Here is a 22,640-nt window from a genome sequence, read left to right on the forward strand (position 1 = left end):
CCATTCCAGCCATTATTATGAGCCGTTCTCCCCTCAGCAGCCTCCACTGATTTTTATGTGAATTTGGTCAGGTCGCCCAGAAAGTTACATATTGCAGCTTTAAGGATCCTACAGTAGGTTACAGGAATCTGTCAACACAAAATACATACTCAGTATGACATCAGAAATTAAATACTTAACAACTGTTGTTAATTTAATCTGTTTTTTTGTTTTGTTTTTTATTTCATATATTGTTTGAAATAACGTTCACACCCCTAATTTGGCCTCATACTGTATATCAGTCATCAGATCTTTAGAGACACTCCTATACCTTCCATTGTTCCCTGTTCCAGCCTATAAGGTGAAGTAATTTACCCCCAGTCAAGGCGATTCGTTCCACAGAGGCCAGAGGGAACTATTGTCCTTTGTAGTCTCTGGTTGTTGCTCACAGAGCCAGGCTTGTCTCTAATTAGCCTCTGTGCAGCTCATCTAAAACCCCTTCTCCAGCCCCAGCTCCAACCCAGAATGAATCACTAGCCTCACCAGACCTCTCTCTTTCTGACTCAGCACCACCTCACTCCACCATATAAGCAGGGGAGAGGAGAGGAACACTAATTAGTGTTCACAAAGGGTAGAGTGAGGACACCAATGTGACTGCAACCTGAGTCTACTCATTCATCCAGCGGCTGCAGGTTTGAAGGATTGGGTTTTAGAGGAACAGAAAGACAATGGGTTTTGGGAGGTGCTTGAAATGAGGGGTCATAAATGTCATCACCACCCGTCCATCCACCGCAGCCCAATGCTTTGTTGTGGTTGTCTGTCTGTCTGTGGTTTGGGATAGGGGAGTATAGTAGGGGAGACATGGTTTGGTTTAGATAGATACTTCCTCAATCCACACCCATTGGACCACAACTCTTTGAGTCCCTCTCAAGTGGAGTTGGAGATGTTTATGAACTCTTCTAAAGATGACGAATGAGCAACCAGACAATTAAGACTTCTGGGAGTACGCAAAACCTCAAACAGATACTGCATATACACACTATGATAAACAGCACCAGTATAGCAACTGCTAGCATTGTTTCCATGCTGATTTCATACTAAACATTTTGCCTTGCAGCATCTGGGCACCACTGCAGGAGGGAGGGAGGAAAGAGGAGAAGAGGAGAGGAGGAGGGAGGGGCATAGTTAGATTTAATTTTGATTAATATCTGCAGCTGCCCAGGGCTCTAATAAAATAAAAAGCGATAAGTGAGAGAGAAAGAGAGAGAGAGTTGGCAGCGTGGAGGATTGAGAGGTAGCCAGGAATGACACACTGCACAGGGAGAGGGAAGAGAGAAGTAGAGATAAGAGAGGAACAGACCAAAGGATAAGAGAAAAGAGAAGAGGCGAGGAATGAGGATGCGAGAAGACAGGAGAGGAGAAGTGAGTGGAGAGACAGCCAGGGTAAGGCGAGGAGAGAGGTAGAAGATAGATTCAGAGAAGAGGAAAGATGGTTTAGGTAAGTAGAGGGAATGAGTGGAGGTCCTTCTGTGAAAGAGATCCACAGACAGATGGAGGGAAATTCCATTGGGAGCCAGCGCTGGGCTAGGAGAACTCATCAGGGCTGTACAGCACATTACCACCAGCCCCATTAATGCTGCCATTGTCTCAGCCTCAACGATGTCAAATCACTGAGAAATATACCTCATGGCCTTGTCATAATCCATCAAAGCTACAGTAAAGGTAATAGGTTTAGACTCTGAGGGATTGAGGGACAGCAGGATGTAGAGCAGAGATAGTTGAGGGCTGCAGTGCAATTCCACACTATGGCTGACCTTCTTTACACCACTAACTTCTGAGAACTGAGGCTAACACAGGGAGATGAGGGGTGAGGTCATTAGCAGCACTGACCCAAAACAAAAATAATAGGATATCTGAGGGTTCTCTTTAAGATGTCTAAACCCCCTTTATGTCTGTTTCCCCATACTCCCCCCCGCCTCTCTCCCCTTCTGCCCATTTTCGTTGATAGTCCTTTGCTTGTGGGTTTATGGGTCACTCATACAGCAGCATACAGGTCATGTTAAACTGCAGGGTGAGAGGTAAAGCCTCAGAGGAGCGCATATTGGCTGCCATAGGATCTAGGGCAGGACTGTCTGTGTGTGTCTGTGTGTGTGTGTGTCTGTGTATGTGTGTGTGTGTGAGTGCGTGAGTGGTGGAGAGGGCAGGCAGGCACACAGCCTCACTATTTCAATAATCCACAACCCCTAGGGACTCCAGGGAGGCCAGGGAAACCATAAATAAACTGACCTGCACACAGCACAGGGAATCTCAACCCTCATCTGACCTGTGGCAATAGTTGGTTTCTTCTAAAATATACTTTGAAATAGTCTAAAACAACTCTTTACCATTTCCGTCTTAACAAAGAAGCACACAACAACAACAGAGGAGCGCGCGAGACAGAGGGAGAAAAAAAGCTTCCTTTCCCCTGTTTGCTTTAGTTAATTGATGGCTGGTCACACTAATAAATTGACTGGTGTCGTATGGTAATTAATGACAGTTGTGACTATTCCCCTCTGAGTGAAGAAGCGAGGGGCCAGGGGCTGGACTCTCTCGTCTCTAATCTCATCTGGGGCCCTTAGCTCTCCTCCCCTTGCATCGCCTCTGCTTCAGCTGCTTCCAATTTGGGCTCGGCACTTGTGCTGCTGTCGCTTGCCATTTACACAGCCATGAATCTCCGCAGCACAGGCCTGTCTGCATACGGCTGGGGGCATGCCTGTCTGTGTGGATGTATAGGATGCCTTTATGGGTATGTGTGTCTGTGCAAATAGTGTTTTGTGGCTGACGGTGAGTGTGTGTTTGTGTACGTAAAAGAGTATGTGTGTATGTGTGCAAATCGTGACGTGTGTGTCTATGTTTCCTTCTAAATAAATCAGTGTGTTTGAGTGTATATGTATGTATGAGTGTGTTTGAGTGTATGTGTATGTATGAGTGTGCTTGAGTGTATGTGTATGTCTTCTGTGAGTGTTCCAGTGGTTTTACAACCTGTTTAATGCAAACAAGGAGACTGTGGGACCAGGGGGGTGTGGTTGAGAGGAGAGAGAAGGGCCACTTCAGAGACAGCTCTGGAAAGTGGTGGCTTTATGTTGGGTCAGAATATTTTGTTTTTGACAGCGTTCCTTTGTGTGATCCAAGAGGAGTGGGAGTGGAGGTCAGCACTCAGAGAGAGAGGAACTGGTCTCGTGCGGCTCCCACACCAGTGACCTCACACTGGGGTCTTTCCACTTACAGCTACTAAAAACTACAGCCATTAAAACGGCTAATCACGCTTAACAGCTGCATGCTTCACTATACAAATTCTTAACACCTCGCTCTCCCACCCACACACACGTATATATATATACACACACACACAAACACACAGAACACACCGAACACACAAGCACCCACATACTCCCACACTCCCCTTGCTAATGGAAAGCTGCAGCCCAGCGATGTTTAAAGTGAGGGGCTTAGAGTGTAGGCCTCTGATAAGCTGAGCTGAGCTGTGAAAACACAGATTACATTTTTGCGGCTTATTAAAGATGCCGCGCCTCTGCCTCTCGGCCACGCTGTAATTGCAGCCCAGAAACCGCAGCCTCCGCTTGACTGCGAGACACAGCTTGATGGGGCTCTTTCAGCCGCACTAATTCAGCAAAATCTCCTCCCTACACAGGAGGTTGGTGGCACCTTAATTGGGAGGACAGGCTCGTGGTAATGGCTGGAGTGGAATGGTATCAAATATGGAACCCATGTGTTTGATGCCATTCCATTAGCTCCTTTCCAGCTATTATTATGAGTCTCAGCAGCCTCCACTGCCTCCCTAATGTCTCAATGTGCTGCCTGCCCCTCTTGAGGTAAACTGCCTGGTGTTGTGTTGTTTCAAGTGTCTGTCTTTATAAATCGTGTTCAGTCCATGATATCAACTGGAACCTCCCACAGTCATCCTCTCTTTCTCACACTATATCCTCACATAATTCAGTCACAGCAGGGGAGAAGGGCAGGAGGCCAGCTACCACACCTGACCTGAGGGAGACATGAATACTATCACAGTTTATATGCCAGAGAGACTATGATCTCCATTTCAAGTTTTATTAGTCGTATGTACGGGATACGCATGGTATACATCGTCCAACAAAATGCTAACTTGCAGGTTCCTTCTCGACAATAAAACAACAATAAGAAATAGTAAAACATAAGAATACAAACATAAAGTAAATGGCAGTAGAATATAATTAACATTTTAGCATAAGTATAATACAGGAAGGCATGGGGGGATGGGGGGCAAGTGTATAAACTGAGCAGTATAATAAGAGTCTGGTAGCAGCAGCTGTGATGTGTGATAATGTGCGGAGGATCAGAGCAGGTGGTCAGTCCAGTTCAAGTGTTCAGCAGTCTGATGGCTTATAGATAGAAACTGTCTCTGAGCCTGTTGGTAACAGACCTCATGCTCCGATACTGTCTGCCCAATGGTAAGGGAGAGAACAGCTTGCGGCTGGGGTGTGTGGGGTCCTTGATGATGATGCTGACCTTCCTCAGGCACCGTTTTGAGTAGATGTCCAGGATGGGTTGCAGCACGGTACTGGGCCATCTTCACCACCCGCTGGATGGCCTTTTGGTCGTGGACGGAGCAATTCCCGTACCAGGCCGTGATGCAACCGGTCAGGACGCTCTCGATGGTGCAGCGGAAGTATTTGGAGAGGACCTGGGGCAGCATGCCAAATTTCTTCAGCCGCCATAGGAAGTAGAGACGATGTTGCGCCCTCTTGACAAGGGCGGTGGTGTTGTTGGTCCATGACAAGTCCTCGGTGATGTGGACGCCGAGGAACTTAAAACTTGTGACTCTCTCTACTACAGTCCCATTGATGTGGATCGGGTATGTTCCCTCCTCTGCTTCCTGAAGTCAACAATCAACTCCTTTGTTTGATACAGTACTTTGATACTGTAGACACTGTGATGTGTTTGACAACTAAATTCAATGTCATAATCTAGCCTGTATGGAATATATTTGATATTATGTTATAATAAAATTGCTATCTAAATGGGGTATAATTTTTATAGTGTTATTTGATGTACTGTAACTTGGGATATCCCCACTGAAAACAAGAGTGTTGTTGCTTGGAAGGGTGAAGCGATCCAGGCATACATTATATCCATGTTCTCTGGCAGCTTATGAAAGTGCCTCCATCTGCAAATACTTAGAGTTTTTTTCAAGCTCAATCAGAGATAAAGGCCATTGTGTTGCAGGTCCAGCAGTAAGACAATATCTCCCCAACCTCATAGAAAACAATTAGGATGAGGTAATTACACCACTGGTCTGGAATTTGAGCCAAGGCTTGAGATTTGGGTGGGGGCCTGAGAAACAGAGAAATATGAGGGGTGGCTGTCTTAATACAGTGTTATCTTACTCCACATTGACTCTCTCTGACTGAGTGTGTTTGTCTGTTATCAGCCTGTGTGTGATGTAATGTTTTGTTTTTGGAGCCCATGGGCTGGATGGGGTGGAGCCAACGGGCCACATATCCCACAGGATCCTCTGATTGGACAAGAGAGTCTCTCAGGTGCCAGAGTGACCTGAACCCATCCAATAGCATTCACTCACTCATCCTGGGTCTGTGCACTCTGCGCCCGGGTCATTGGGACTGGGGGAAACACATCAAGAGGTTCTAAACTAAAACAGAGACGTGTTATCTCTAGGTCAGACACACCAGACAGACTGGACCCTAGTCAGCCACTCTGACAACAGGCAGGGGACCAAACTCCAAAGCGCCTAACAGAGTTAGAGAGTACACACGTAAGGGAAAGAACTCAGCTAAGTGAGTGAAGGAACAAAAGTGAAAACAACCCTCAACAATCAACGCTACGAATACAGCGCCCTCACCGCTCTGGCTTTCCTGAGTGAGGACGATTGCCATCATTCAGTCTCACCTTAACTCTCACCCTCCCAGTGAGAGTCCCAGTCCTAGTCCCAGTCTGCAGCTGGCCTGTCTGTCTGTCTGCTGTGGTGACGGCTGCAGTAATGCAGACCAGCCCTGGGAGGGGGGTCAGTCAGGGTAGTGGTACAGTACAGAGGATGTAGGGGAGGTAAAGTAAAGTAAATCAGAGGATCATGCACATTTTCCACAGTCTGTGAGAGGCAGACAGCAGACAGGCAGCAGAGGGAGTGTGTAGATGGAGGGATGGAAGGAAGGGGGGAACACCTGAGACTACTCTTAACTGGAACTTTGAATGGGTCATAGATCAAGAGGACAGGACATCACATTAGTTCAACTTCAGACCAAAGATAGGTCCCATATGTCCACTTCAACGAATAACATACAGCTATGTTATGTGTCTAAAACACACAAATACATTCTCTAGGCCATGTATCCTCAAAGCCACAGCCACACAAGCACAACAACGTGACACACACATCTTATCTTTGACCTTGCACTCGAATGCTGCACTAACTGAGAATGCTGCACTAACTTCCCTTGGCAACGCTATGGCAACTTAGTGGTTAAGAGTGTTGTGCCAGTAACCGAAAGGTCGCTGGTTCTAATCCCCGAGCCGACTAGGTGAAAAATCTGTCGATGTGCCCTTGAGCAAGGCACTTAACCCTAATTGCTCCTGTAAGTCGCTCTGGATAAGAGCGTCTGCTAAATGACTAAAATGTAAATGTAAATGCAACGATTTGTGCATGTGCTGTCCCATCTCCAGTCATCCTGTGTCGCTGGTTTTTATTTCTCCTTAAGGTAGGGGATGAGGGGCTGAGAGGAGGGGTATCAGGCTGGGTGCTGACAGGGGCCTCTCCTACACAGTCCCGGCGGCGGCAGTCCTGGATGCTATCCACCGTGCTGCATAGCAGGGTTCTCTGAATAGCAGCTGTCACTTCCACTGAGCGCTGCCTGTGATCTGAGACACCCGGAACGGCGCTCTCATAAGTGCCTAATCTCAGCATCCCCCCCAGACAAACCCCCACCACAGCCAAACCCCCACCACAGCCCTCCAGTACCACTTAATTGGATAATTCTAGGTCTTTTAACAGTGTGTGTGTGTTTGTGTGTGTGTGTGTGTGTGTGTGTGTGTGTGTGTGTGTGTGTGTGTGTGTGTGTGTGTGTGTGTGTGTGTGTGTGTGTGTGTGTGCTTTCTGTGTGTGTGTATCTCGGTGGTCTGTCCATGCGTGTGTGGTAGTTTTTGAGTGTCTCAAACGCTGTATCAGAGTGCTTGTGACATGTGTACACCTCAGTGGCGGTCAGTGACGTTTAAGATGAGGGAGGATGATTTTTTGAGCATGGCCTTATTTCTATTACAGCATATTGGATGACTGTCATTCATATTCCATTCACCCAGTTCAATATAACAGCGAGAGGTTTAGGCTACTACATAATACAAAAAATGTCCTTATACCCATCATGAGGTTGCTATAACCTAGCCTATGAATGAAAGTTTACAAAGTAGGTGCACACAGGTAGAGAGAAACATTTGAGGTGAAAGACAGTGACACACGGACAGACAGTGACACATTAAATACCGCCTTGCACACTCTTGCCTGCATCTAGCTGATATAGGGTGTAATCATTAGTCCAAGAGTTGCAAACGAGAGATTCTATTGGACAAATTCAGGTATGTTTATCCCCGTTTTGTTCCGTTTGCAACTATATTTGACTTGGAATCCTTGGACAGACCCCATGAGTTCATCTTTGTCGATGAAGCAGGCTTCAATCTAACAAAGAGGAGAAGGAGAGGCCGAAACATGATTGGACAGCGGGCCAATGTTGAAGTCCCTGGTCAACGAGGTGGCAATGTCACAATCTGTGCTGCTATCAGCAACCATGGTGTTCTACATCACAATGTTACACTCGGGCCATATAACACCCATCACCTTCTAAGATTTATTGCCAATCTAAGATATATTTTATTTGAGCAGCAGGTTCAAGAGCAGCAGGATCAAGAGCTAAATGAGAATCCCATTCCCACCTATGTGATAGTGTGGGACAATGTCAGTTTCCACCGAGCTGCTCAGGTAAGGGAATGGTTTAACATCAATGGGCAGTTTATGAACTTGTACCTCCCTCCATACTCGCCTTTCCTGAATCCGATATAGGAGTTTTTCTCCTCTTGGAGATGGAAAGTGATTGATAGACAACCCTACACCAGAGTAAATCTGCTGCAAGCCATGGATTTAGCCTGTGGTGATATAGGTGAGGAATCAAGGTTTCAGAAATTGTGTTTTAGCAATTGAGAAAAACTGTAATAAGGTTTGTATCACAACTAAAGTGGCCAAATAATTTCTTAAAATCAAGCACATTAATCCGCTTTACAAGGGGTATAGAGCCTAACTGGCATACATAAGCAGCGTGTGAGTTTCAAGTTTGGGGAAGATAATTTTCACCATAAAAATGCACCTTTATAATAAAAGCATTACATGCTTAATTGCATTTGCGGTCACTTTTGATAATGGTGTTTTCCCGCTAATGGAACATTTGTGCTTATAGCCTACTGCCATGTGCGCATTGCTGCGCTTATAATGTGAAGAAATAACATTTTAAGCTAAACGTTCTGATCTGTTGCGTCAGCCACATTGTGTAAAAAAGGTTTTTTGATACTAGTGGTTGTATTAATTTGGGATCTTTCGCATCCCACAACTGTCCCAGACTATGTTTGGAATATTTATGTCTCACACAGAATAGGTCGACTTTTGTACTATGGGGGATAGTAGATTGACATAGGCTAGTGCTTTTGCTGTTCGTTAGGCCTCCTCATCTTGTTGGCTGACGAAAAGTAAATGTGGACAGTTCTTCCAATATCTTCAATATGCACCTCGCGTGCGTCCTTATCCAATTCCGAGGTGCATATTGAAGATATTGGAAGAACTGTCCACATTTACTTTTCGTCAGCCAACAAGATGAGGAGGCTATATTACATGGATTTATTAGACTTTTTTAAATGTAGATGTTCCAAAGGTCTGCATTAGTGGCTTGTAGGCTATGTGTGGAAGCCAGGAGATGCTAAATGTGTTTATGTTAATTAACGGTCAATTACCGTGAGACCGACGGTTATTTGCTTGACAATCACCAGCTGACGAAATTTCGTGACCGCCACAGCCGTAGGCTGTGTAAAGGGTGTGCTGGTGGGAAAAGTGGAGTAATTTCTCCCAAATGAGGCCCTATTACAACACCCTCCAGCAGGTACTGGGCCCCTGTGAGGCCCCCAGAGAGACTGTTAGCTCACCTGGGAGGAGTGGGCTGGCTAGTGAGGGAAACAGCAGTCCCATGTCAACACCACTGAGTAGTCAACGTTTTATCACAGTAAAGGGTTATTGTAATCAGCCCTGGGTCCTGGGGCAAACAGTCACTCCACCCTCTACACCAGACAGGGTCCCAGCCAGCGCCAAGGGAAATCATTAGGCTCTGTTCTGTTCTGGGTGAGAGGTGTGAGGAGAAGTGTGTGTGGAGCGTAGGCAGGGGGAGCTACTGGAGTTGAAAGGATCAGAATAACAATAACAGAGTGTTAGCATAGCACTTTAAGGGGATGACACCATACTTGCAGATGGACTATAAAACTCAAAACCATATAAAATAATCGATTCAATAACTGTAAAGTTGGACACGTAAAAGATGAATAAACTGGAGGCTGTTGGCTCTGCCCTAAGATGCTGATGTGAGGTTTCTCTAGACCATTGGAGAGTGAGTGAGTTTGTTATGATGCAGGCCAACAGAGGGGGATCCTAGTGTTTATCCATGTTACTCATATATTCGTTTTGAGAAACTCCTAAGAGACTAACAGTGAGGAACTGGGAAAACTGGATAACATAGAGAAAGATAGAGATAGAGAGATATGCTGAAAGGGGGAATGGAACGAAGACAAAGATACATTATTGAACTTGAGATAAGTGAGAAAAGATAACTTACAGACAGGAAGAAAGGGATGAGATAAAAGAGAGAAATGAGAGAGATATCAAACCTGAGAGTGAGAGAAAGTGAACCAAACGAGAGAGAGAGTGAGAAGGGGAAGTGAGAGAAGGGAAAGAGGGAGGAAGTGGGGGAAAGCCAAGGCAGTCCTGGCAGCCGTCTGGTCTTCACGGTTTCTCCAATCACAACATGGCTGAGGGGCTGGCTCCCGCTCAGAGTTGCGTCAGAACCAGGCTCCAGGACTACATATCACATGCACAGGATTCACTACCTCAGCCCTTAATCACCCTCACCTCCTCGGGTCTCTCTCTCTCCTCTCACCAAAACCTCATGTTCTCATTGTTCTGCTCACATTCATGTGTTTTCAGTTGTGAGCACTGCCAGTCAATCAGAGGAGCAGAGAGAGAGAGAGAGAGAGAGAGAGAGAGAGAGAGAGAGAGAGAGAGAGAGAGAGCGAGAGAGAGAGAGAGAGAGAGAGAGAGAGAGAGAGAGAGAGAGAGAGAGAGAGAGAGAGAGAGAGAGAGAGAGAGAGAGAGAGAGAGAGAGAGAAAGAGAGAAGAAGGGGGCAGGGACCAGAAACTAGAGAAGTACAGCGATGTACAGAAAAGTACAGAGATGTACAGAAAAGTACAGAGATGTACAGAGAAGTACAGAGATGTACAGAAAAGTACAGAGATGTACAGAAAAGTACAGAGATGTGCTCAGCTGGAGAAGAACTGAGAAATCTGTAAGTGCATAAATCCCAGAAGATGTTGACCTCTGTTGCCCTCTTACCTTCTTCACAGGCCATGCCGCTGTAGCCTGGACAGCACTTCCACTCCAGAGAGTTGATGGTGCGGTACACCACCTTATAGGAGGGCCTGACCACTGTCCGGTAGCTGGGGAACACACACACAGGCCAATATCACAAACAGTGTAAGGATGAAACAGTTCCTCTGATCTTGTGGCTCATTCATCAAGGTGTAGATGTGGGGTGTGTTCTGTGAGGTTTTGACATGCTTTGTTATGGGTTAGACATCCCAGACTCACCTGCCCCCTGTGCATCCCTGTGGCCAGCGACATGTCTGGTAGACACGCTGCAGGGTTGTCCCATTCTGCACCTGGCAAGTCACCGTCTTAGTGACCGTATGGGGACACCAGTTCCTGAGAGAGAGGAGAGAGGAAGAGCGAGAGAAAGAGAGAGAGGGAGAGAGAGAGAGAGAAAGTGTGGGGAGGGGGGGGAGGAGACACACACAGAGCAGGTTTAGCATGCACACTCAAATTCAACAAGACAAAAGGTAAGAGAAACGTACGCTTCAGTTCTCCTCCACACCTGTTCAGAATAAAATATACAAGCCACAGGTGGTCATATCATTATCTGATAAAAACACACACACCCACAATCTCACAAACACACACACACACACAAACACATGCGTACGCACACGCACATAAAGGGAAATGATCCGTGCCCTCGCACTTTCTTCTCATTCTCCCCCCTCTTTCTTTTCAAAGTCCTTCTGGTGTTTACATGAGTTCAATCGGCCGTGAGACTTGCGGGAGTTTATTGTAGGCTGTGTTTACATTTCGGTCTTTCCCCTATCAATACACATCCACTGGCTTTTTCCCCCCTGGGTCTCAGAAGAGGCAGAGTCACTGAGGGAGGAACAGAGGGGGGAGGGACTCACACAGAGATTAGAGTGAGTTTTCAAACATAGGCTAATAGTAGGTCATAGGCCCACTCCCTTTCCAAGACGACTCCTTTCGTAAGACGTTATCAGGACCTGCTTTGCACAGCTGGAGAGTCTGGGAGCGGGATGACCTGCCAGGAAATCAGCTTACCCAGAGGTCACAGGTCAACATCAGATACTGAAGCCCTCGTTAGTCTAAGTGTGTATTTTAAGAATAAGTTAGACACAAAGCTTTACATTTACCTCCATTTTTTATGTAGCCTCTATAAAGGCTTTGTATACTTACTCTCACTACTAATGAAGCTCTTGGTTTTGAGACCTCTTTTGAACCATATGCAGCCAAGGACAGAGAACAGGGAGTCAGTGCAGTAGTGTATCAGTTAGTCTGGACCAGGTCTTTTCCATGTTAGTCAACCAGGACCAGATCTGTTTCCCTGTGCTGTGCCATGTAGAGGAGATATCTGAGCCGGATTAGGAGAGGAGCTATGGGATGGTTTCAATCACTGCATTATTGGTCGGAAGAAAATACTGACTTAGGGAAACAATGCTCTTAGAAATAAAGGGGAAAAAACCTCTCCGTGGTATTCATTAAACATGTCCTACAGTGCATTCGGAAAGTATTCAGACCCCTTCACTTTTTCCAGATTGTGTTACGTTACAGCCTTACTCTAGAATTGATTAAATCGTTTTTTCCCCTCATCTCCCATCCCTCAAGTCGACAACTATAAATCAAGGAAACATGAAGCAGCACTTCGAGAAATGTAATGTATACGTACATACGGAGGCTATTAGAGCCAACATGTGTTAGCAGTCTTTTATTAACAAAGAAGTGCACAAATACCCTGATTACCCTCATATGGCTTGGGCTGAATAGAGAGGGTGGAACATGGAAAACAATTTGTTTAGCATATAGAACACCCAACAGCTGAGGATCCTCTGTGTGCTTCATAGCAATACTATGACTGTGATACAGGAACACTGGTGTCACAATGTTTCAACCAATGACTGTACTGAATGTGTGTGTGTACACTGCTGGACAATGCCAAGGGCCCTAAAGCAGCTCACAGTAACGATCCACACATGTTGTGGTGTCCGTACACAAGCCCCTACTAGGGCTGTATGATATAGGGAACCAGATTGAAATATTTGAGCAGTTTCCGAGGCGATAAAATCCTAAATGCAACTTCCTTATTGGCGTTAGAAGACAGAGGAGGGGAGGTGGGATGCAGCAGGACACTGTTGGCAGCTCCTAGGGGCCATGTGTGAACACAGGTCTTCCTTCCACCTACACACTTTATATGTGTAATTGTGCAAACACAATGATCTCTTTCATGGTGAATTAGCACTAGCAGAACAATGAAATCTTTCTTTACATGTTTTTCATCTAGCTAACATACTTCTGGATGCTAGTGCTAAACTCTTGTCTCTTATTCATCCACTCAGTGTTTTCCCTATATGCTTCTAGCAGCGTCAGCGGCGCACCATCTACTGTGTAGCTGTAGAGATGTATGCCCCAGGAAGACGCCCCCACCTGCCTACTCTGCCACCGCTGCTGAAAAAAATCTTAGGGGAAACATTGATCCACCTGACACAGACTAAGACAACAGCTACTGTCCCTTTCCCCATTTAACACTGTACGAGCCTCCACCTTCCCCAAGCCATTCAGTAGTACCATTCAGTCCTGATTTCTCAAGTAATAATTTTGCTAGGACTGTCTGGGGGTGGTCTGAGTGGGGAGGGGAAAACTGAAAACGAGCTGTTATTGGGGGAACTGCATCACACATTGCGGCCAAATGGACTGCATGTGCAACTCGCTATTCAGGTTTGATGCAATTTTCAAACTTTTATTTATTTATTTCCATATTTATTATCATTTGTTTATCATTATTATTATTATTATTGTACAGTATATAATTATTATTATTGTAGCCCTACTTAAGAATCTAAACCATTCTTTATACACTGAACAAAAATATAAATGCAACATGCAACAATTTCAAAGATTTTACTGAGTTACAGAAAACACTGCTACTCCTACTGCTCTTTCCTCGTCTGACCATGTGTTCTCGCATACCCCGAGAGCATCTGGTCAGCGCGGCGGTGGCACAGGAATCATCATCTCTCCCAAGTGGACATTCTCTCTTTTTCTCCTGACCCATCTGTCTATCTCCTCATTTGAATTCCATGCTGTCACAGTCACTAGCCCATTCAAGCTTAACATCCTTGTCATTTATCGCCCTCCAGGTTCCCTTGGAGAGTTCATCAATGAGCTTGACGCCTTGATAAGTTCCTTTCCTGAGGATGGCTCACCCCTCACAGTTCTGGGTGACTTTAACCTCCCTACATCTGCCTTTGACTCATCTCTCTCTGCCTCCTTCTTTCCACTCCTTTCCTCTTTTGACCTCACCCTCTCACCGTCCCCCCCTACTAACAAGGCAGGCAATACGCTTGACCTCATCTTTACTAGATGCTGTTCTTCTACTAATCTCACTGCAACTCCCCTCCAAGTCTCCGACCACTACTTTGTATCCTTTTCTCTCTCGCTCTCCTCCAACACTACTCACTCTGCCCCTACTCAGATGGTAATGTGCCGTCGCAACCTTCGCTCTCTCTCTCCCGCTACTCTCTCCTCTTCCATCCTATCATCTCTTCCCTCTGCTAAATCCTTCTCCCTCCGATCTCCTGATTCTGCCTCCTCAACCCTCCTCTCCTCCCTTTCTGCATCTTTTTACTCTCTATGTCCCCTATCGTCCCGGCTGGCTCTGTCCTCCCCTCCTGCTCCGTGGCTTGACGACTCATTGCGAGCTCACAGAAGAGGGCTCCGGGCAGCCGAGCGGAAATGGAGGAAAACTAGACCCCTGCGGACCTGTCATCTTTTCACTCCCTCCTCTCTACATTCTCTTCCTCTGTTTCCGCTGCTAAAGCCACTTTCTACCACTCTAAATTTCAAGCCTCTGCCTCTAACCCTAGGAAGCTCTTTGCCACCTTCTCCTCCCTGCTGAATCCTCCGCCTCCTCCCCCTCCCTCCTCCCTCTCTGTGGATGACTTCGTCAACCATTTTGAAAAGAAGGTTGACGACATCTGATCCTAATTTATTAAGTCAAATGACACCGCTGGTCCTGCTCACACCTCCCTACCCTATGCTTTGACTTCTTTCTCCCCTCTCTCTCCAGATGAAATCTTGCGACTTGTGACGGCCGGCCGCCCAACAACCTGCCCGCTTGACCCTATCCCCTCCTCTCTTCTCCAGACCATTTCCGGAGACCTTCTCCCTTACCTCACCTCGCTCATCAACTCATCCTTGACCGCTGGCCATGTCCCTTCCTTCTTCAAGAGAGCGAGAGTTGCACCCCTCCTCAAAAAACCTACAATCGATCCCTCCGATGTCAACAACTACAGACCAGTATCCCTTCTTTCTTTTTTCTCCAAAACTCTTGAGCGTGCCGTCTTTAGCCAACTCTCCTGCTATCTCTCTCAGAATGACCTTCTTGATCCAAACCAGTCAGGTTTCAAGACTGGTCATTCAACTGAGACTGCTCTTCTCTGTGTCACGGAGGCTCTCGGCACTGCTAAAGCTAACTCTCTCTCCTCTGCTCTTATCCTTCTAGACCTATCCGTTGCCTTTGATACTGTGAACCATCAGATCCTCCTCTCCACCCTCTCCGAGTTGGGCATCTCCGGCGCTGCTCACTCTTGGATTGCGTCCTACCTGACAGGTCGCTCCTACCAGGTGGCGTGGCGAGAATCTGTCTCCGCAACACGTGCTCTCACCACTGGTGTCCCCCAGGGCTCAGTTCTAGGCCTTCTCCTATTCTCTCTAAACACCAAGTCACATGGCTCTTTCATATCCTCACATGGTCTCTCCTATCATTGATACACAGATGACACACAATTAATTTTCTCCTTTCCCCCTTCTGATAACCAGGTGGCGAATCTCATCTCTGCATGTCTGGCAGACATATCAGTGTGGATGTCGGATCACCACCTCAAGCTGAACCTCGGCAAGACTGAGCTGCTCTTCCTCCCGGGGAAGGACTGCCCGCTCCATGATCTCGCCATCATGGTTGACAACTCCATTGTGTCCTCCTCCCAGAGTGCAAAGAACCTTGGCGTGACCCTGGACAACACCCTGTCGTTCTTCGCTAACATCAAAGCGGTGAACCGATCCTGCAGGTTCATGCACTACAACATTCGCAGAGTACGATCCTACCTTACACAGAAAGCGGCACAGGTTCTTATCCAGGCACTTGTCATCTCCCGTCTGGATTACTGCAACTCGCTGTTGGCTGGGCTCCCTGCCTGTGCCATTAAACCCCTACAACTTATCCAGAACGCTGAAGCCCGTCTGGTGTTCAACCTTCCCAAGTTCTCTCATGTCACCCCGCTCCTCCGCACACTCCACTGGCTTCCAGTTGAGGCTTGCATCTACTACAAGACCATGGTGCTTGCCTACAGAGCTGTGAGGGGAACGGCACCTCCTTACCTTCAGGCTCTGATCAGACCCTACACCCAAACGAGTGCACTACGTTCATCCACCTCTGGCCTGCTGGCTCCCCTACCTCTACGGAAGCACAGTTCCCGCTCAGCCCAGTCAAAGCTATTCGCTGCTCTGGCACCCCAATGGTGGAACAAGCTCCCCCACGACGCCAGGACAGCGGAGTCACTGACCACCTTCCGGAGACACTTGAAACCCTACCTCTTTAAGGAATACCTGGAATAGTATAAAGTAATCCTTCCCCCAACCCCCATAAAAAAATTAATTAAAAAAAGTGGTTGTCCCACTGGCTATCATAAGTTGAATGCACCAATTTGTAAGTCGCTCTGGATAAGAGCGTCTGCTAAAGGATGTAAATGTAAATATAAGGAAATCAGTCAATTGAAATTAATTCATGAGGCCCTAATCTATGGATTCCATATGAATAAAGATATGCATCTGTTGGACACAGATACACTACAAAAGTATGTGGACACCCCTTAAAATGTGTGGATTTGGCTATTTCAGCCACACCCGTTGCTGACAGGTGTATAAAATCGAGCACACTGCCATGCAATTTTCCATCGACAAACATTGGCAGTAGAATGGCCCGTACTGAAGAGCTCAGTGACATTCAACATGGCACCGTCATAGGATGCCACCTTTCCAACAAGTCAGTTTGTCAAAGTTCTGCCCCGGTCAACTGTAAGTGCTGTTATTGTGAAGTGGAAACGTCTAGGAGCAACAACGGCTCAGCCGCAAAGAGGTAGGCCACACAAGCTAACAGAACGGGACCGCCGAGTGCTGAAGCGCGTAGCCCATAAAAATCCTCTGTCCTCGGTTGCAACACTCAATGTACCTTTAGAAAAGATAGGGGCGTGGATCAGAAAACCAGTCAGCATCTGGTGTGACCATCATTTGCCTCAACACATCTCTTTCGCATAGAGTTGATCAGGCTGTTGATTGTGGCCTATGGAATGTTGTTCCACTCCTCTTCAATGGCTGTGTGAAGTTGCTGGATATTATCGGGAACTGGTACAAGCTGTCGTACATGTCAATCCATAGCATCCCAAACATGTTCAATGGGTGACATGTCTGGTGAGTATGCAGGCCATGGAAGAAATGGGACATTTTCAGCTTCCAGGAATCGTGTATAGATCCTTGCGACATCGGGCCATGCATTATAATGTTGAAACATGAGGTAATGGCGGCAGATTAATGGCATGACAATGGGCCTCAGGATCTCATCACGGTATCTCTCTGCATTCAAATTGCCTTTGATCAAATGCAATTGTGTTCGTTGTCTGTAACTTATGCCTGCTCATACCATAACCCCACCGCCACCATGGGGCACTCTGTTCACAACGTTGACATCAGCAAACCGCTCGCCCACACGATGCCATACACGCTGTCTGCCATCTGCCAGGTACATTTGAAACCGGGATTCATCCATGAAAAGCACACTTTTCCAGCGTGCCAGTGGCCATCGAAGGTGAGCATTTGCCCACTGAAGTTGGTAACGACGCCAAAATGCTGTCAGGTCAAGACCCTGGTGAGGACGACGAGCACGCAGATGAGCTTCCCTGAGACGGTTTCTGACAGTTTGTGCAGAAATTCTTTGGATGTGCAAACCCACAGTTTCATCAGCTGTCTGGGTGGCTGGTCTCAGATGATCCCACAGGTGAAGAAGCCGGATGTGGAGGTCCTGGGCTGGTGTGATTACAAATGGTCTGCGGTTGTGAGGCTGGTTGGACATACTGCCAAATTCTCTAAAACGGCCTCCCAAGTGGCGCAGCGGTCTAAGGCACTACATTGTAGTGCTGAAGCACCACTACAGCCTCGGGTTCGATCCCAGGCTGTGTCACTGCCGGCCATGACCGGGAGCCCCATGGGACGGCGCACAATTGCCCCAGCGTCATCCGGGTTAGGGGAGGGTTTGGCCGGAGGGATTTCCTTGGCTCATCGTTCTCTAGCGACTCCTTGTGGTGGGCCCGGCGCCTGCAAGCTGACTTCAGTTGTCAGTTGGACTGTGTTTCCTCCGAACACATTGGTGCGGCTAGCTTTCGGGTTAAGCAAGCAGTATGTTAAGAAGCAGCGCGGCTTGGCAGGTCATGTTTCGGAGGATGCATGACTCTCGACCTTCGCCTCTCCCGAGTCCTTTGGGGAGTTGCAGCGATGAGACAAGATCGTAACTTCCAATTGAATATCACACGCAATTATCTTTTAAATCTAAAACGATGTTGGAGGCGGCTTATGGTAGAGAAATTAACATACAATTATCTGGAAACAGCTCTGGTGGACATTCCTGCAGTCAGGATGCCAATTGCGCTCTCCCTCAAAACTTGAGACATCTGTGGCATTGTGTTGTGTGACAAAACTGCACATTATAGTGGCCTTTTATTGTCCCCAGCACAAGGTGCACCTGTCTAATGATCATCCTGTTTAATCAGCTTCTTGATATGCCACACCTGTCAGGTGGATGGATTATCTTGGCAAAGGAGAAATGCTCACTAACAGGGATGTAAACAAATTTGTGCCCAACATTTGTGAAAAATAAGGTTTTTGTGAGTATCGAACATTTCTGGGATGTTTTATTTCAGCTCAAACATGGGACCAACACTTTACATGTTGCATTTATATTTTTGGTCAGTATATATGCAAAAAGTGTTTTGTTTCATTTTGCTGATACATTTTCATTAGCTAAATTAAGTTTTAACTGTCTTTATTTTGTGCTATATTTAGTTGAAGATTAAAAATATGTTAAAAATAGGCCTGTTGTAAAATAAATAGCATTAGGCTATTGCTGTCATTTGTTGGGTAGGCCTACGGTAGGCACTAGCCTTTGTTGGTATTTTTGAACGTTTAAACCAGTTCTTTAAATAGCTTATGCAACAAGTGTTTTGTTTCATTTTCTTTTGCCATTTTCTTTGGCCAAATTAAGTTCATGTTATGTTTGCCGCAATATAACATAATTACCGGTAGGCCTATCTAGGGCTACTCGCACTCAAACCATAAAAAGGAAAAACCAAAGAGGGCGAGATGCAAAAGTTAATTTAATGCCGCAATATAATAACCTGTTTGTATGACTTGACTTAGGTCACCAGCGTTCCAACTCTCTCTGACAACTGAACTTGAGGTCAGGAAGAAATTTTAGGCCTACCAGTTTCATCTAACAATATAATGCTTATCCTTCTGTACGCCTATATCTGTATAGCAGTAGTAGCCTATCTGATAAGTATAAATGCATGTCAGTGTCAGGAACATGGCGCCAGCATATCTCTATCTTTCTCTCGGTCGCTCTAGGGCTAGGCCTAAACTTCTCTTCCTTTATATTTTAAATATTAATATCATACAGTGGGGATGTCTAGGCCTATAGGCCTATATGCATACAATGCCCTGATGCATTTAGCGTTCAAATCTCTGACAGCTGAACCATGAGGTGGACAATTATTGTTTAGGAAAGTAAACACAAATAAAACAATAGTCTATAAAGTTTTGAATATGCTACACATCGAAACACAACAAATACTTTTTTTTTTTTTTTTTTTATAGTCCGTTTTTAAAGACAAGTAACTAGGGATAATTTGGCCAATATCACTTGTTTATTGATGGAGCTGGCAGTGCCCGGTCTGAGGTTTCTTTCTCTCTCTCTTTCTACTCTCCGATATGAATGGGTATTTGGTATTTGGTATTTATAAGGATCCCCATTAACTGCTGCAAAAGCATCAGCTACTCTTCCTGGGGTCCACATGAAACATTACATAATACATTACTACCAGTGAAAAGTTTGGACACACCTACTCATTCAAGGGTTTTTCTTTATTTTTTACTATTTTTTACATTGTAGAATAATAGTGAAGACATCAAAACTATGAAATAACACATATGGAATCATGTAGTAACCAAAAACGTAAAATAAATGTTATTCAAATAGCCACCCTTTGCCTTGATGCTTTGCACACTCTTGGCATTCTTTCAACCAGCTTCATGAGGTAGTCACCTGGAATGCATTTCAATTAACAGATGTGCCTTGTTAAAAATTAATTTGTGCAATTTCTTTCCTTCTTAATACGTTTGAGCCAATCAGTTGTGTTGTGACAGACGATAACCCTATTTGGTATAAGACCAAGTCCATATTATGGCAAGAACAGCTCAAATAAGCAAAGAGAAACGACAGTCCATCATTACTTTAAGACATGAAGGTCAGTCAATACGGAAAATTTCAAGAACTTTGAAAGTTTCTTAGAGTGCAGTCGCAAAAACCATCAAGCGCTATGATGAAACTGGCTCTCATGAGGTATGTTCATTAGAGTTACCAGCCTCAGAAATTGCATCCCAAATAAATGCTTCACAGTTCAAGTCACAGACACATCTCAACATCAACTGTTCAGAGGGGACTGCGTGAATCAGGCCTTCATGGTCGAATTGCTGCAAGGAAACCACTACTAAAGGACACCAATAAGAACAAGAGACCTGCTTGGGCCAAGAAACACGAGCAATGGACATTAGACTGGTGGAAATGTGTCCTTTGGTCTGGAGTCCAAATTGGAGATTTTTGGTTCCAACCGCCGTGTCTTTGTGAGATGCGATGTGGGTGAACAGATGATCTCCGCATGTGTAATTCCCACCGTAAAGCATGGAGGAGGAGGTGTTATGGTGTGGGGGTGCTTTGCTGGTGACACTGTCTGTGATTTATTTAGAATTCAAGGCACACTTAACCCGCATGGCTACCACAGCATTCTGTAGCGATACACCATCCCATCTGGTTTGGGCTTAGTGGGACTATTATTTGTTTTTCAACAGGACAATGACCCAACACACCTCCAGGCTGCGTAAGGGCTATTTGACCAAGAAGGAGAGCGATGGCGTGCTGCATTAGATGACCTGGCCTCCACAATCCCCCGACCTCAACCTAATTGGGATTGTTTGGGAAGAGTCGGACCGCAGAGTGAAGGAAAAGCAGCCAACAAGTGCTCAGCATATGTGGGAACTCCTTCAAGACTGTTGGAAAAGCATTCCAGGTGAAGCTGGTTGAGAGAATGCCAAGAGTGTGCTAAGCTGTCATCAAGGCAAAGGGTGGCTATTTGAAGAATCTCAAATATAACATATATTTGAATAACATTTATTTTACGTTTTTGGTTACTACATGATTCCATATGTGTTATTTCATAGTTTTGATGTCTTCACTATTATTCTACAATGTAGAAAATAGTAAAAATAAAGAGCAACCCTTGAATGAGTAGGTGTGTCCAAACTTTTGACTGGTACTGTTGTACAGAACATTATTAGTCAAGGACTGAAATACATTCATTTAAAAGGTCACACATAGCCTACATATCAGTACATATACACACAATTGCTGCTACCAACCTCAGCAATTTACCATCCAGGTTGTCGGTACCAGGTGGTTTGTCCTTATTTATAGATAGCAGAAATGTTTTCACCTCTTCCACACCCACTTTGTGGAACTTAAAACTACAGCGCTTGTCTTTCATTATTTGGTCCATTATGCATGAATATGAACGCTCAGCATTTGTTGTTTGCATGTCATACCTACATTTGCTAATCTTGTCAACAAAAAAGCTATTAAAGTGGTTGGCAATATCAAATAATGTTGTTATGAACAAGCCATCTGCCTCAATGAAGGATGGAGCCAAGCTTGCTTCTTTGCCTAGAAATTCATTTAAAGTACTCAAGAGATTTTTACTATCATTCTTTATATCATTTATCTTTGTTCCATAGTATAGTTTCTTTTTCTTTTTGTTTAGTTTAGTTACGTGATTTCTCAATTTACTGTATGTTTGCCAGTCTGATGTGTTGTCAGACGTATTTGCTATTCCCTTTGCCTCATCCCTCTCAGCCATACAGTTTTTCAATTCATCATCTATCCATGGGGATTTGGCAGTTCTAACAGTCCATTTCTTGATGGGTGCATGCCTATCAGTAACCGGAAGAAGCAGTTTCATAAATGCTTCAAGTGCAGCATCCGGATGTTCCTTATTACACACACCAGAGCAACAAATATTTCATATCTTCGACATAGGAATCATTGCAAAACCTCTTGTATGATTGTTTATACACAATTTTAGGTCCAGTCTTTGGAACTTTGGTTTTTCTAGATTTGGCTATTATATTATGATCACTACATCCGATGGGTGTGGATACTGCTCTCTTGGATCTGAACCGGCATGTGTCTGTTTGGGTCTGTTTTTCCACGGGCCTTTTCGGAACGTGGCTGACTATCCTTGGGTCCATTCGGAACGGGTCTATGTTTAAAAATATATTTATGCACATCGGGTCGGATGGGATCAATACAGATCTATTTCGGAACAGGTCCACATTTTTTTACCCTTGAAGACCTCTAGTGCAAACCTTCCACAGGGTTGAGCTGTTCCCTGGGGTACAAGGTGTGAAACCGAACAGCACGGCTGTGTTTAACTGGCACTGGCACCAGGCAGGCAGGCAGGTCCACAGTGGGTATCAGGTCTCTCTGCAAACACCCCACACTCCCTCCTTTCCTGCCTCCCTCCCTGCCTCCCTCCTTCACTCCTGATGCTGGGCCAAAACCAAGTAAATCACAAAGCACCATGAGCACTCAAACAGATCACA

The 22,640-nt window shown here is 45.6% G+C and overlaps 1 protein-coding gene across 4 annotated transcripts in view; it reads right to left on the reverse strand.

Moving 5' to 3' along the window:
• emid1 (EMI domain containing 1) overlaps window positions 1–22,640 on the reverse strand; it is a 95,118-nt gene that overhangs the window by 64,291 nt on the left and 8,187 nt on the right. For all 4 annotated transcript variants that reach the window (XM_041836389.2, XM_041836388.2, XM_041836390.2 and 1 more), the window contains 2 exons: window positions 10,917–11,030; window positions 10,662–10,765 (listed from right to left, as the gene is read on the reverse strand). In XM_041836389.2, the coding sequence (XP_041692323.1) occupies window positions 10,662–10,765; window positions 10,917–11,030 (218 nt within the window). The remainder of the gene's footprint in view (window positions 1–10,661; window positions 10,766–10,916; window positions 11,031–22,640) is intronic.

Source organism: Coregonus clupeaformis, chromosome 18, assembly GCF_020615455.1.
Source record: "Coregonus clupeaformis isolate EN_2021a chromosome 18, ASM2061545v1, whole genome shotgun sequence".
Lineage (NCBI taxonomy): Eukaryota > Metazoa > Chordata > Actinopteri > Salmoniformes > Salmonidae > Coregonus > Coregonus clupeaformis.